Below are 18052 nucleotides of genomic sequence, written 5' to 3'. Positions count from 1 at the left end.
GTCCAGAAGGAAATCAACTTTTTTAAATACTTTTGATTAATTTATTAATTTTCGTGTACAAATAATGAACTTTGTGATGAATAAAACTTGAAGAACTTTGTCTCTAAACAGTTACATAGTTATTTCTCTAAATTGAAAAAATGCAGCACTTTTATATAAAGAAACTAAATTAGCATTATATGGTTGCACTCGTTTTGTCCGATACTGTATATGTATATATATATATATATATATATATATATATATATATATATATATATATATATATATATATATAAAACTAACAACAACGTACATTTAATTCACTTTTGTTTGTTTTTTGTATAATTTCTAAAATAAAATATTTTGTAGTTAACAATTCTCACTTTTTAATTAACGCGACATATGAAAAACATGAGACATTAACTTTTAAATTTAAATAAAGTTAAACCTCTTAATAAACATGCGTTGGGTGGAAAAATTTTCCGAAAATTATTAAACGTCCCTTCCTGTGTATTAAGCACCTAACAGTAAAGTAATTACAATTCTTGTTTACACATTTCTAACAAAGTTGTGTAAATAAGAATAAAGATTTTATTTTGCTCTCGCGTATACATACCATTTGGAGAGTCATATCTTCGAATTCATAAAAAAACTGTGAATTCGAATTTATTAATATTAATTCGATTTTAGAAAGCCAGTAAACCTAATGTCACCGTATATATTTTTTCACGTTTACAATTGTCCAAAATTGATTCACTTTTTCTAAAAAATACGGTTTCTTTTGTTATTTATTTTAAACAATTTTTTAATGGCTTTTAAGCTTCTGTCTTATACAATGATATACATCTTGACTTTCAAGTAATTTTAGATGTATAGTTGCATCATTCAGTTGCAACAATTAACTGATTCTTCTCTAAATCGTTTAAGATTGCTTCATTTAGTAGTCATGGTGTGTGAATTGTAAAGTTTTAATTTATAAATCTGTTATATAATAGTTTTTAATATTTTTTAGATGAACATATTTAAACAAAATTTTGTTTGTGGCTTTTCTTTAATTCTACCAAAAAATAAAAAAAAGTTAGTTTGATTTCACAAATGAAACAACTTTACTATTTCTTGAATCGACTTTATATGTCGATTCAAATTTTTTTATACAACCATCATTTTGCAATTTTCAAAATGTTAGATGTTGAAAAAAAGCAAAATGTTGAAACCTTAACGCTAAAAATTAGCAAAAAATGATCTGATAGTTGTGTAAATACTGTAAATTTTTTGTTCTACTATGCATAGATAAAAGCTGCTTTTACAATATTCATTTTTGATGATCCAGTTTCATGTTGTTTTAATAAAAAATTGCTTTCAATTCTAAACGATCAAAATGTAAGGCACGATTTTTAGATATAAAATGGCGGAAATAAATCAGCAAATAGCAACTTTTAGTAAAGCAAATGAATCTAAAGTTTTTCCTAGACCTTATTTAACAATAATTTAATAAAGACATAAGAGCTAACAAATAAATTTGTGGCAAACATAAAAAAATCTTTACAAACAATTAAAAATTTTAAAATAATGCATCGGCATCTGTAGGAAAACCATAGTCATCCAGAAAAAAGTGTACTCATTTTTCGTTTATTTCCTCTGATTCTTAAATTTATAAATAGTAAAAGGAAGAAAAAAAAAAGTTTTTTTAAATACATCATATTTAATTTAAAAGTTTTTTTGTATTTAAAAATATCTTTTACTTCACGAAAAGCCTACTTGGAAAAAAAGTAATACCAAAAGAAAAGGATAATTTTGCACGCTAACTTGCCGCGAAAACTATGTTCCAGCATCAATTATGATAAAATTCCGATAATAGATCATTGCATCTGATCTTTTATCATTTAAAATTTTTTTTGCACACTAGACGCTAAAAAAGAAAGAAAAAAAAAGGGATCGCTGAAAAACTCGTAAATTTTACATCTTTTATTATTATTAATTTTCACTTAATCAAAAAAAAAATTGATACAAATCGATGCAAAACTAAAAAAAAGCTTTTCAAATTTTTACAACACACGGTTTATTTGATATCTCCTTTTTAAGGTTTAAGAAATTTCTCTTTTTTACACTATGTTCTATTTACTTGCAATAATTCCTTTACATTTTCAATAAGTACATATTCATAAATTATAATGGAATATAAAAAAAATAACTGTAACAAATTAGCAAAAATAAAAATCAGTAAAAACAACTTGAAAAAAAATTAACTTTAAGCAGGTGTGCTCACACTTTTTGTATAAATGAAATGTAAGTAGACGTGCCCACACTTTTTGTATAAAGTACAAGCATGCGTGATTACACTTTTTGTAGAAATGGATTGGACATTTAATAATTCTTCGTTAAAGACAAAGTCAGATTTAAATTGTCAAATCACCTCTAATAAATAATAAATTAATTTAATTATTTAGTTGAAGTTGGTATATATGACGTAGAGACTATAAGCAAAGAACAAGAACCGATTTCAAGTGCCTACGTCACATATATGTAGGAAATATGCACCAAATGATGCTAACGTATATATTTTAATGTGTCTGTCTTTTAGGATGATTTGATATTTACGACATTTTTGTGTTAATAAAACATTTCAACAAAATATCAAGTAAATTTTGTTTGAGATTCTTAATCAAGACCTGGTTTACACAAACGAGATAAAAGGTCGCACATTTGAAAAAGAGGTTTAATCTGGCCTACTAAAAATAGTGTGAGCGCCCCTAACTTAAAGTAAAGAAGATTGTGCTTTGTTTAAAATATTACTTTTAATAGTTCACTACAGGAATTGGTATATACAAAGAAACAAAAAACATAAACGTGTGGTCTCAATATAACTTATTATCTTTCGAGTAACCTCACTAATTACTAGATTACATCATATTTAGCTTTTTCGGAAAATCTAAAAAAAAAAAAATATCGTTATCAAAGCTATGATACTAACATAAACATCAATGTTTACAAGATATATTTTAATACATTGGTTTTATATATATATATTTATTATCTTGTCTGAAAAATGACACATTGACAATGACCTGACATATATATATATATATATATATATATATATATATATATATATATATATATATATATAAATAAATAAATAAATACATATATATATAAATAAATGCATATATAAATAAATACATATATTATATATAAATATATATATATATATATATAAATGCATATATATATAAGTAAATACATATATAAATATATATATGTATATATATATGTATATATATATGTATATATATATTTTATATATATATATATATATATATATATCTTATATATATATATATATATAAGATATACACACTCCCTGATTTCTATATTAATTATAAGATATAAATATATATCTATAGATATAGACCAAAATGAGAGAAATTAACTACAAAAACTAACCCCTGCAGCAATTTTTGGCTAATATTACTTATTATTGATAGCTCCATTTTTATATTTGTTAAAATATTTTTAGTAAAAAATTCAAAGTGATAACATATTAGGTATGTTTGTATTATCTATAAGAATTATGATCAAAATAATCACAGAGACCTACATTACCTCAAACCGCTTTTACCTTGGGTACCAATATTGTCTCCCAAATGACGTAAGGTGTTTAGGAAGGCAGGATAAAAAACGGTCTTCAAATCAAACTTGAACTTAGAGGCAATATTAACATCAAGAAAAAAACCAAACTACAAATGAAGAGCCACCCAGCAGTCGACCTTATTAAATGTCATTGTAGCAAAAAGTATATAGGTGAAACAAAAATGCAAATAAAAACACGCATACAACAACAAGAAAACAGTACAATAGGAAATAAAGAGAACGATCTGCATTAGCCACACACATGAGACATTGCGCACAACAAATTAACTGGGATAGTTGCAGAACTCTAAAAGTTGATGCTAAAAAGTTTGTTAGGAAAGTTCATGAAGCACTTGAAATACAGTACCACCAATGTGCCCCTCAACAAAATGGTATCAATTTAGATGAGGGACAAAAACAAACAAAAGACATTTTAAGCTGAAGACGCTGGTCACAACAATCCAGCAAAAATTTCTTTAAAAAAATAAATTTAGTATTGAGAAAAATTCGTATTTATTGATGTACATACAAAGGAAATAATAAAAATACAATCAAATTTAAAGTTAACATTCATTACACAAAAGGTAATGTACAATAAAGGACAGGATGTTAATATAAGTTAGATTAGAACAACTCAATACCACTGTGCCTAACTTGTTTGCTTAACTCAGGGTTCTGCCATTTTACAGACTTTCTTTAATTTCTAATTTAGTTTTCCTATTGGCAGAATCCAGAATGGTAAAACATTCTGCAGTTGCTTTATTAAAACAATTAATGTTGAATTTAATATGTTGAAATATATGTGATTTTTTATCTTCCTTAAAATGTTCATCAATACGTTGAGAAATGTGTCGGACAGTTCGCCCTATGTAACAAACATTACAGTTTGCACAATTAAATTTATTAACGTTAGATTTTAAATTTCTGGAAATATTTTCCTTTTAATGAAAAAAACTGTTGAATTTTAGTACTAGTAAATGCCAATTTTATGATAAATTTCTCTTTGCAAAACAGATTTATTAACTCCGATATTTTGTTTTGAGCGTTTAAAGATCGTTCAACAATATAGGGTAATTTAAAATATTTACATTCATATTTAGGTTTTTCAAAAGGTTCAGAGTGTTTAAGATCCCAATATTTTTTTAAGGAATTATCTATTAGTTTATTAGGATATTGATTCTTAAGTAAAGTGATTTTAGTTGAGTGAATATTTTTATGAAATCCTGTCCAGGTATTATTTATTTTAAATGTACGGTCAATGGGAGTTTTAATTAGCCCCAATTTGTATTGAAATGATGTAAAACTAAAGTAATTAGTCAATAGTCCATAGGTTTTCAATGCAAACTTACCTTTTGCTGATGTATATACCATAAAGAAACTTTAACCCAGTGTATGAATACCTTTATTTTGCTTAATAACAACCTATTTTTGTTATTTGCAGATATTTTACAAGTGCTATATTCGCTAAATTTGGCATGAGTACCAATGTGAGATCACACCTTTTATAAAAGTGATAATTGTCTTTATTTAGTTGCTATGAATACTTATATTGCTTAGTTACCAGATACTTTCCTTAGTTACAAAGTGGTAAATTGATTTTTGAATAAACTTTATTGGATTTTTGACCTACCTATATTGAATAACAATTGAGCATTTAGGGAAATAATGTTTTAAAAAAAATTGAGCCATGTAATACCATGGATAAAGGAACACATATAGTCTAACATTGTCAAAACAATAATCCTTGAATTATAAGCAGTCTATTTCATATCCAAAACAGAGCATTACCAAGATAATGTAAACTCTGAATATAAGGTTTTGATCAATACCCAGAACTTCAGCTGTTTGTTCATATGCTGCAAAAGCACGCCTTAAGGTATTGCCATCATTGCTTGTTTCAGAACCACCACTTTTAGGAAAATCAAGTAAGTCCTATTTTGTTCATAAAATCAAATTTTTTGTTCAACTACAGATGCCTTTTTTTGTGTTCTTTAGATCTTGCTTGCCATTTTCTTGTTTCTTTTTTTTTTAACAATGTGCAAAATCATCTTAAAAAATCGAATCCATGCATGGAGACTGGACCATATTTGAGCTATCTGTTAGTATAATCTATATTAAGGATATCAAGACTATTCATATTTTTTGGAGAAACCACACACTGAACATCATAGGTATGAGTTAGTTTTTTCAGATAATACTATTTGAACCTTCCCATCAGTCATTTTAAATCCAATAATACAATTCACTTTAATACGAGATCCGCAAACCTCTAATAAAATCATACCCAAGCTTTCTATCTCACTTTTAATGTACTGATCTTCTTCAATCACAAATTCCTTGGATTCCGTTTTGTATGCAAACCTTATGGGTCTACAATTGGCTGTGAATAATGACTTTTGATTTCTCTAAATAGGCACCTTTTTGATCCTGTTGTTAAATCCAGTCAAATCCAATGGGACTAGACAAGTAACAAATAATGATTCTTCACGCTTTAAATCTCTGTTCATGTCAGGTTCTGATAAAACTTACTTATAAATGCTTTGGCCAGTAGCACCATCAAAACCAGCCTTACATGCGAGTGTCATTGTCTTTATTGCTTTGTCATTCAATATCAAGTGCTTTAGCACAGGTTCCTGAACTGCACAGATTCTTTGCAAAGAATGAATCATTAAATCTTTTAAAGGAACTAAAGCTGAATAGTTCTCCACTGTTATATTTGCAGTTTAATATTTCAATTTTGCATTCCTGGCATCATTGTAAGTGGAGTAGATGTCATATTCTTTCTCCGAGGCTCTGCTTATAATCAATTATAATGATAGGAGGCTTTTGTCAGACTGGCACTAATTATTAAAATCAGTGCTTCGTCTGCTAAATATTTAATTGCTTTATCTGTATTTGAAGTATTTAAAATGTTCTTGGCAGAAATAACAATAGATTCATCTCTAAATTTTTTACTAGCAGCAAAAAAAATTCATTGGATGAATGAGATTCAATTAAGCAAGATACTTGCTATTTTTAAGGTTTTTGCAGTTGGTTCATTGACTTTTTTTCTGACAACTAAATATTCATTAAATATTTAAATTGAATATTTCTACATTTTTTTATACATGTAAACAAATCGTTGAACAGCGTATCTAAAATCAACGCCTTTAAATTCAGCAAATTTTGGCTGAATAAATTTCAATTTATGAAGGGCTTATTGTGAAACAATGACAAGCCACACTTTTTTTTTAAATGAGCTATTATCATTTTTATAATCATAAATATTTATTTATTTTGTCCAATATATAATATCCATTAGTATTTTTATGATGTATAAATTTGAGAGAATAATAGGTAATATGATTTAAATTAAACTTTAAAGTCATTTTTCTCAAATATTTGTTTTTGTGGCTTGTCATTGTTTCACAATTAAACCCTTCATATCTTTAGTAGTATTTTGTTTTGAAATACTAAGATTGTTTTTATGGAGAAAATTATGAATGTCTAAGTTTAATAAAACCATATCAAAATAAATCTTATAACAAATATTTTGGATTTAAAAGTTTAATATTATAGTATATATGCTGTGTGGATTCTTGTTAGCAGAACTTTTAATTAAGTTGTTAACTCAGTTAAAGTTACTACAAGTGTTAGTAATTAAAATTTAAAGTAATTAAATTAGCGTTAGTGTAAGTATTAAATTAGTATTAAATTACTAACAACTACCGTAAATATGTTGTTGATGTGCTATCCAAAGTAAGGTATCCATAGCAATCAAAAAAATTAACCTCATTAGAATTGTGAGTATCATTTTAATGTATTGTATTGTGTACTTAGCGCAAATAAAATACTGTTAAAACAACTTTAATTTGTAGAAATGAGTTGTTGCTATGCAAAGTTTAGTACCACAGCAACCAAGTTAAAACAAATATAAAATCTGAACAGGGATTAAAGGGGACAAGCAATCTATGGAAACTTAATGGAAGCATCATGGCAAATTGTGACAATTATTTGTTATAGTGCGGCAAAAAATAAATTCCTTAAAGATTTTTTTTTTTAATCTGTGATTTTCAAAGTATAACTGAGATAACATGCTATGATAAATTTATTTCACACATTGATTTTTTTGATCTCTAAATACTCTAGAATAACATGTACTAATTTTTTGTTTTAAAAACGTAGATGTAATTGAAATATCACACAACGTTGATGTCACCGAAATTACTTATATATAATTTTTTTTTTAACTTCAATATTCAAATGCTAAGAGTCCTGGTAACTAAAGAATTTAGTATAAACTAACAAGAAATTTCTCCTAATACATATAGATACTAAAATTAAATAAGTTTTCAAGATTGGACAACTAAAATTTTTCCCATTTTGCCCACCTACTGGCCCAGTGTAGGTAGTGTTGTTGTACCTGTACTATTTTGCTCATTAGAAAATTGATTTATTTCTTGTTACACATATTTTACATGAATAATATTTATTTGTTGTTAATTCGATTTGTTGATAACAACAACAAAAAACTAATTTGCTGATAACAATAACAAAAAAAGTTAATAAAACCTCTTTATATAAAATCTTCTTTTATATAAAAATTTTATTTAAAATTAAGTAACTTTTTGATTTGAAAAATAGTCTAGAAATTTGATATATTTAAAAAATTCAGAAATTATAGTTTAAAAACCTAAATAGGGTAAGTTAGCCTTCGGTTTACATTCAGAAAGTGTAATTTATTTTTTGATGGGAAATATTTTTTTAATGGATAAAGAACTTTGTTTTATATAATAATATGTAAACAAAAGTTATTTGTAATATAAATTTCTTAAAATCAATTTTCAAGAAATTATACTTTACCAAATTTATATATTTTTAAATTTAAGTCAGTCATCTTTACAACCAATGAGAAAACAAAAAAAGGAAGAGAAAACCAACTTATATATGAAAACCAATAAAAAGAAAAATAGATCTATTACACAATATTGGAAGCATATCTACACTTTTTAGCGCAGAAAATACTCAGTACCATGTTGATATTGTTTTGGAGTACATAACTTTTGTAGCTTTTTTTTTAAATTTTGTTTTTTATCTTTTACTTGAACTTTCCTCATTGTCTCAACTTCAGTAAAAGCTTCTCCTTTAATATTTACATTATTTCTTTTAGATTCATGGATATTTTTATAAGGTATTAATTTGCTGCATAAATGTTTTCATTGCAGATTCTAAACCATTTTTAATTAAAATGTGTTTTTTGTTATAATATTCAACTGAAACACATGAGATTGGTTTTATTGGAGGTGATGAAATTTAAGATGAATGCTGTATAGTAGATGATATTGTTGATTCTGATTGTGATGCTAACTCTGGTGCTGGATCATCAAATGTTTATGTTATTTTCAATTTTGATAAGTCAATATTGGATTTATTCAAAGTAAACAACTCAGATTTCAAAAGCACTGACTTTGTGTGTTCTGGTTAAGCACTTTTATATAGAGCTTTAAACAGAGAACATTTTTTGTATTTTGATAATTCATAATATGATTTTAATGTTTCCAGGTATGTTTAATGTGATAAAATAATTCCAATATTACAATAGTGGTTGCAAGATATGAGTTAAATGAACTGGTAGGCTAACAAATCATTGTTTTCTTTACATATTTCAATATGTTTCAATGACACATGAGTGCTATGACCATCTAATACAAGAATGTGCTCTCCATAAATTGTTTTAACTGCTGGGATGAATAGCCATTATAACCACTAAATAAATAGGGATTACTATATCCATTCCAAATCTGTTTACATTGTGCGAGTTGATCATCTTTGCACCATAATTGAATGATTTTTTTGCTTTCTGTGAGTTTGAAAACGCTTTTTACCGTTTTTGGCATAAAATTGAAACTTTGCTTGGTCACCACTAGAACATACTTGTCACAATTCCAAATATGTGAAGCTTTTAAGTGATCAATTTTGGCTTCATCTTATTGTTTCTTGTAATTGTTAAAATAATTGCTAGTTATGTTTGAAATGCAAGAATATGCTCTTTCATGCAACGTTATCTAGTTTGCATAACCCTACATCATGTTTCCATCTCTTTTCAAAATCATACTATCACTGTAATGAAGGTTTGCCATTTTTGAATAAAACACTTTTGTTTTGCGTTTTTCAAATAGTCTTGAAATAATAGAAAATAACATCGTCTTCTGTCAAAGCATTTTTACTTTTCTGTCATAAATCTCAATATTTGTTGGCCTTCCTTCTACCATGCTGACCAGCATTTTTACTTTTCTGTCAATCAATCTCAATTTTGGTATATTGAACTTGAATGCACTTTTTTTTAATGATATTATTTGCTCTCAATGATGTTCGCAATAATGTTTCTTTACTGTAATTGCTGTTAGGTATTCTGTTGATAGCGATGGTTTTTTGTTTTTAAATTAATTTGCAAGAAAAAGATTAATATTAGCATATTAAAAGTACAAATAAAAACAATACAATACAAATGACATTCATTTATAGAGGGAAATTTAAAGAAAAATATTATCGTAATTATTATCTTATTAATTGATAACTGAAGTAATTGAGAATGTTGCTGTTTACTTCTTGTAACCATAACAACTTTTATTACAACACATAACTGATTTTTATTTTATTAATTGACCGTCTTAAATAGAATAGTAATTTCTTTAGTCTTAAATATAAACTTTAAAATTAATTACCTTAGTTATATCAACACCAGTAAGTTGTTCCATAGCTTGTGGCATTCTGATTACTATATCAAGTAGTTCTCCTGTTATTTTTGAAGCACCAATATCCTTGCTACCACTAGAAATCATTGTCATTTTCTTTACCTTTGATAACGGATGAGCAATTTCAGCAGCAACCTATCAAACAAACATCTTTTAACTGACATAAAAATATAAATAACTACAAAATGATTGTGAATTTATAGTTAATGATATATTCATTATATTATTTATATATTATTCAAAACACAAGTAGAGTTGAAAAAACTTTTACAACTGGAGCCTGGGTGAGATAACTATACCTGATACAAGGGGTGCGATTCTGGGTGTTGTGCAGATTTAGTTTTTATTGTAATGGTACCACTAGTAAGACTATAATTCAAAATTTAGGAATTCTTCCATACCTTACCTATGAAACTCTTCTTTACCTTAAGGTACAATCCAATCATAATTTAAATGTTATAAATTAGGAGTTTAAAAAAAACTCATAGCACACATAACATGTGTGTTATGAGTTGTGTGTGCTCATTTGTTAGCTGAGTAGCAATTTAACTTTCCTTAACTTTAAGCTCAAATTTATTGGTGGCAGAATCCAATACCAAAAAACAGTCATTATAATTATCAAAACAACTCTTTTGTGGTGTTCAACCATTTGTGGCAAGAAGTTTTGCCTATATAACAGGAATTACATCCTGCGCATACAAATTTATAAACAAGAAATGATTTGAAATCTATTGGAAGAAGATCTTTTGGTGAAAACATATTAGAAATTTTAAAAGAGTTGCCTCTTTCAAAATTTCTAATGTTTTCACCAAAGGCTCTTCTTTTTGACTGCCTTGAAGTTTGCAAATAATACAAGGAGTAGACTGTTAAAATGTGACAACAATCATGGGCCCAAACCAAGCGCACATTAAGCAGTTTGTAGCACACAAAGTCAATATTTGCCAGCAACCAAACTCACACTTCAATCCACAATACATTGCACTTTCTATTGAGCAATATCCAGCAAATATGATTTGGGGCATAATCAATGCAAGTGGTTGTGGTTCAATTCAAACCCCATCAAAAATTGTTAGGCAAAATTGAAAGCAGTATTTTCAAAATTGAAACTAATCTAGCAGATATGAGAAAAGCCATTATGTGGTGTCATATAAAAACAATATATTGTTTATACTATTATATAACAATATATGGTGAACTAAATAATTGCTTTTGTATTGCTTACACACTTTTCATTTAAAATCTTTTGTTTTAATAATCTTTTATAGCGACTAAAATGAATAAATTGAAAAAGTTATTAAATTGTTTTTTTATTTAAAAAAGTAACATAACATTTTATTAACATTAATAACAACATTATAACATTAACATTAATAACAATATTATAACATTAACATTATTATAACAATACTATAACGTTAACATTATTATAACAATATTATAACAACATTATAACATTAACATTAATAACAATATTATAACATTAACATTAATAACAAGTTTCTTTTTAAATAATAATAAGATATTTTTAAATAACATGTTATTTTTAAATAATTGAACTTATTTAAATTTACTTAAATGTAACATTTAACATATGAAGTTAAAAAATACAAAATTGAATATTTAAGGCACTTAATTATATCAGCATAAAAGTCTTATAAAATTTAAAATATTTTGCTAACTGAACCCAAAGCTTAGTACCTAGACCCTATAAATTTTATTTAGTACCTAGACTCAGGGATCCAGCAAAATTTGCGTTTAGCACATTTTAAAATAATAAACCATGTAAAGTTTCTGTTGCAACAATTTGAAAATCTGTTTCTTCAACAACAAACCTTGTTAAAGTTTCATCATTTTTATTAAATCTGCTATCACACACCCAACATTTGTATTTTATTAATATCATCTCTGGAACCTTATTTTGTAGTTGATAGTATAACATTCCATCACCAAGTTCCTCCGTTCCATTTGCTTCGTATTTGTTAATGTGTCGCCACATAAATACTGATGTAACTAAAGTAATTTATATTCAGCTGTTGCTGGAGCTTAATCAATACATGAGCAGAATGAAGCTTTACAAATTTTTATTTTTATTTTTTTTTTATTGCCATTAAACATTGGTATCAAGATGCATTTCAGTTGTTTACTTAAATTGTGTCCAATTTTTGCAGTTTTTTCACTCGAATCATTTGTTCCATTTTTTATTGTATCCATGCTTTGCGTAGATTTTATTGAATCAATTTTGCTTTCATCTTTTTCTTAATTATTTTATATTATCTTCAAACTCATGATTCATTTTTTGAGTGCTACACCATTGATCCCACTGTTGCTTTTCTGCTAAGATTTTAGGTTTTTTTTCAAGCCATTGATGTTTTAAACTTGATTTTTTATTTCCATTTCACAACATCCATTTATTTACATGCTCCATTGCTTCGGCAAATTCATCATTTATTTTTTTAATTTCTTCATTAATTTTAACCACATTTTGTTTTGGTTACAGAAACTCGTATTTGTTTAATATATCAACGATTACTATAACAACTGTTTTAAATCATTGTTAATTTGTTGCTCAATTCTCATTGTTGCATAACTCATTTTTACACAAGCTCATTGTATCACACAAGACATTAGATAATTTGAAGTTTTGTTTGTGTAAATGAAGACTTTAAAATCACTTTTTCTCTATTTATTGCTGATACTTCATTTTGGATGGTTATTTGATTTTCCATTTGGTTATTTAACTTTTAATTTCTTCTTTTTACCATAATTCCATTGTGAAAAAAAACTACCCTCTGCTACCAATTCTAATCCGATGGTGATCACAAATAATACTGACTATGCATTACGAATTATATTTTTGAAGATCAGATTTACAGTTTACATTGGTTATATAACTTACTTGTCAAGTCAACATATAATAATAAATTATTTACTCTATGCAAATAGTTAAAATCATTACAATAAAATGATTATTCAAATAGTTAAAATTTTTAAAATAAGACTTTTAATAGCGAATAAAATTGGTTTTTTAATAGTTACCCACTATCTCAGGCTCGGTCGGGAGCAATCGCTCTCGAATAACTGAACACAGAAATAATATTTAATTGAAAAAAACTGACCAGGTTTTGTAGTCATTTTGAGAACATTTAAGTTTATGTATGTCCATAAAACAAAAAAGTTTTGTTTTACAGACACATGGAAACATACATAAATTTGAATGTTCTCAAAACATCTTGGTTCGGAAAAATAAAAAGAATATTCGCGAACACTAAAAACCCGCCAAATCTACAAACAAAACTAATTCATTGGTTCAAAAAATACGCTAAGTGAAATAAAGTTCTAGAGTATTCTGTTAAATTGTTTAAAAATTGTATTATTCGAAATTTGTTAAGTTATGAGATTTCTAGCATATATTGTTTTAAAGATATACTATCAAACAAACTATTACTTTAATACTATGGCTCATTCTCGGAGCCACATCTGCAAAGTCATAAACCTTTTAAACTATTATTATTTGTTTACAAAAATAAATGTTTTAAATATATATTTTTTAAACTGCTAAAATATTGAAAGTTAATTACTATTGATTTTATTAGTATATTCTTAATTTTTATATAAAAAGTATGTATTTTTCATGTAAATGTAATTTTGTGTATCTGTTTTTTATTCTAATGTAATCTTTGAAAACAATTTTTACGATTTATTTTGTTAACAAAAAGACTTTCAACAACAATTGCATTTTCAATGAAATTGTTAATAACCATCAAAGTTAATAAAACTAATTATGAAATAAACATACAAGAAGTTTCTGGTTACTAAACACAAACATGCATACAAAATAACTTGTGGATAAACAACCACCACGCCTGAGGTCAATATATATATGTGACCTCAGGCGTGGTGTATACACACACACACAGATATATATATATATATATATATATATATATATATATATATATATATATATATATATATATATATATATATATATATATATATATATATATATATAGAAAGTTATTAGATATAAAAGCTTCCTCTTCATAAAGTTTTTTCAACCTTTTTAGCTAATCTATCTAGTTAATTTAATTTCTACAGTAACTCAATGATTTAATCATTTAATTTGTTCATCTTACTAAGAAGAATTTGTTTTGAATATGTTAAAATTTTCAAACTATGCGAAACATAAAATAGTTATTGAAAAAATTAACTTTTTTATTTATAAAATAATTTAGCTTAAATAAAATTAAAGCTAGCGTTAGTTTTATTAGAATCTTGTTAGACTTTTTGGAGCCAGGGGCTATTTTTATTTTGGAGGCCTTTTTATGTGTCACAGCATAAAAATGACTTAAAAAAAAGGTCTTCTTGACTATTTCGGGGCCCCTAACATTGCGGGGCCCAGGGCTATAGCCCCCTTTAACCACAACCCTCCTTAATCTAGCACTGGAAATAAGACACGAGTATATAAATAAAAATTATATTAAACTCTTTAATAAATAAAATAACATTTGTTTCCTTATTAAGCAATTGTAAGATGTTATTTTTATATAAAAAATGTCGCTTAATTTTATAAAAAAGTTATAAAAGAGCGATGTTACAAAAATATTTGTTCTAAATGTAAGTTTTTTTGCGTTAAAAGTTATTTTCTTTTCCTAGTTTATTTTTTATTTGCCCAATTAATCTTTTTTGCACTATTTCTTTGTTTTTTTAAAATGTTCTCAAAACGACTGAAAATCTGGCTAGTTTTTCGCAACTAAATTATTTCTGTAGTCAGTTATCAAGAGCGATCGCTCTCGCTTTCTGACCAAGTCTGCTATCTGGAACTTAATCCTTAAGGTCATAACTATGCCATTTAAATAGTTATGCCAATAATTAAGGGGTTTGAATGTCTGTTTATATGCCAATTGCCATGGTAGTTGAATTTGAGGTAAATAAAATATTTATTCTGCTCATTGACGTAAATATAATATTTCTTCCAATCAAACAAGTCTATAACAACTAGGTGGAAAAATCTATAATTCTAAATACAGGGCTCAAATTAAGCGATCACGAATTGCAATATCTGGAAATGTCTCTGGTCTTTAAATTTTTAGCTTTTTAAAAACCATAAAACTGTTTGATCACTAAACTCAATAGCTGTTATTCAATAAAAAATGTTAATGTTAATTTTGAACTATGATATAAAACTTTATTTTAAAAGCATATTATTACTATTATTTTTATTATTATTAAAGATTATGACTTAAACTTTAATACTTTAATTCATTTCATAAATAATCAGATAAAATTAGAAAAATAAAGCACAATAAAGTACCATATAATTATTAAAAAATAACTGCTTATCACAACAGTCTGAAGGAATTTAACGGTGATCAAATATTTTAAATAAAAGAAAACGTTAAATACTTTATATATTAACTTTTATATTTTATTTAAATTATAATCAATATTTTCTCATAAATTAAATTTTTTGCATATATGTATACAAAATTAAAAGACAAAGGAGTTAAAAAATATATAAAAACTAATTTTAACTTTTTATAGTTGTTTTAAAACAAAACTAAAAACTCTAATGACTTAATTTAATATATCTTTTTTTATATTATTATTTTTATTACCAATTAACAAATTTCTAATTTAAAACATATGAACAGAAATATTTTCAGATATTGCAATTAGCGATTAATTTGAGCACTGAAATATTAAGTTTAGTGAAGAAAGTTTGAAATTCCAAGAGTTTCTCTCAGGAGTGTCAGTGCCAGGAATAGTAGCCAAGATCTAATATAAATCTTGTATAAAATAATAAAACAAAAAAAAAATTTGTTTGCAACATCAAAAAATCTTTATTACTTGAAGCCAATCATTTCGAAACTAATTTATTTAATAATAAAAGAATATTTTGATATTTACCATTGTAAAATAGTGTAAATTGATTACTTACTTTTGGCAAAGTTTGCAACAACATGTCAACCATAGCTGCATCTTCATACTCTTTCCAGGCAGCAGCTTTTTTTGACATTTGCTCCGCCTCAGCTCGGGCTTTTATTTCAATTGCATAAGCTTCAGCTTCTCCACGAATCTAAATGAAAATTCAGAGAACTTTTAATTAATTTGAACACCAAATATACTCAGAGCAACAGCTAAAGCTTATTTTTAAAATAGTAAAGTTGACTAACTTACACGAATAGATTCAGCTTCTGCCTCAGCTTCAAGTATAACTTTTGCCCTATGAGCCTCTGCTATCTTTTCAGTTTTATACTTCTCAGCATTAGCTGGTATTTTTACTTGACTTTCTAGCTCTTTCTCTTTGCGTTGTATTTCTTGGATTTGAACATTAATAGCTTGGGCACGTTCAATTACTTTAACATCCATTTCAGCTTCTTTAATCTTTTGTTTAGTAATAGCAGTCTAGACAACAAACGAAATCAAATAAAATGGAAATTTAAAAAAAAGCATAAGAAAATAAACACTATTACTGTTGCACGATATATAATACACTATAAATGTAAAAACCTGTAAGTCAGAGGATAACTCTGCAATAGCTTTCTAAAATAAAAATAATATGGAAATTAAAGATAAAATATCAAAAGAACAAAACTGATGTAACAACATTAAAAAAATTATTTTTACACACTAATATAAAAAATCAAATGCCCTACTTTAGCATTAATTTCAATATCATAAGAAGCTTTTTTCAACTGAAAATCTCTTTGTGATCGTGCAACTTCAGTGTGATTTTCATATTCTGCTTTAACACGAAGTTCTTCAGCTTCTGCTTCCTAATTTTTAAAGATTAAACTTTTTTTTCGAAATATAATATATTTACATAATAAGTATTTATAAAATATATTATATTTAAATGCATATAATAATCAAAAAATATATACATATATAATTGACAAATGTTTAAATATTTATACGAAAAAAAAAAAAAAAAGTCAAATTGGACATTTTTCTTTTTTTTTTCAAATTTCAAGGGTCAGTACAGTCAAGAAGGCTGTTCATTTTTATCTTTTTTGTTGTTGTTGTTGTTGTTGCAACCCTCTCTAAACTCTTTCCAAAACCTTGAAGAAGAAGGTCGCTGCACAGAAAAACATATTGAGCACAATACTAGCAGGGATGTAGAGAATTTAACTCAGAACTTCTTGCATAATATCAAGAGCAACAAATTATATTTAAATCTTGAATGCATTCTTCACACTTTTCCAATAGCTTTTATGTCATGCAAAATGTACTCTAATAAAAGTTAACAAACAAACTTTGACCATTTTTAACAAATATATCTACCATAGCATATTTATATAACAAATCATTACCATATTTTTGTCACATTAATAAAATATGAATTTTCAGAAAAAGAAGAAAAAAAAACAAAGAATAATGAAAGAAAAGATTGCTACTACATGCCAAACCCTCAGTTGATGTAGCAGCACTCTGCTGTGAGTCAGGCTATTTGATTGTCAGTTGATGTATGTGCTGAAGCCCCCAGCAGCAGGCTATTTCAGCATGACATCCTGCTCACCTAAACCAGCAGGTTAAGATATATTTTAATTAAGGTATGAAAAACTTCAATTTTCTTTAACAATTCTTTTATAATTGACTTGAACAATTAATAAACAGTTTTTTTAACCTTTTAAAAAATTTAAAGTTATTTAAAATGTTTAAAAAGATATTTTTTAAAGACTTTTTTTAATTTTTACCTTGTT

General features: G+C 26.2%; 1 protein-coding gene across 1 annotated transcript in view; it reads right to left on the bottom strand.

Annotated features, from left to right (window-relative positions):
• Nucleotides 1-2830: 2830 nt before the first annotated feature.
• Nucleotides 2831-18052, bottom strand: part of LOC100197430 (flotillin-1) — a 35224-nt gene continuing 20002 nt past the window's right edge. Inside the window, exons 9-14 of the mRNA XM_065790662.1 lie at nt 17006-17125; nt 16860-16892; nt 16527-16754; nt 16288-16425; nt 10317-10481; nt 2831-2911 (exon numbers count right to left, since the gene is read on the bottom strand). Coding sequence (XP_065646734.1) covers nt 2894-2911; nt 10317-10481; nt 16288-16425; nt 16527-16754; nt 16860-16892; nt 17006-17125 — 702 coding nt within the window. The 3' untranslated portion in view covers nt 2831-2893. The remainder of the gene's footprint in view (nt 2912-10316; nt 10482-16287; nt 16426-16526; nt 16755-16859; nt 16893-17005; nt 17126-18052) is intronic.

This window comes from Hydra vulgaris, chromosome 02 (assembly GCF_038396675.1).
Source record: "Hydra vulgaris chromosome 02, alternate assembly HydraT2T_AEP".
NCBI lineage: Eukaryota > Metazoa > Cnidaria > Hydrozoa > Anthoathecata > Hydridae > Hydra > Hydra vulgaris.
This window is presented reverse-complemented; position numbering and strand designations above follow the sequence as displayed.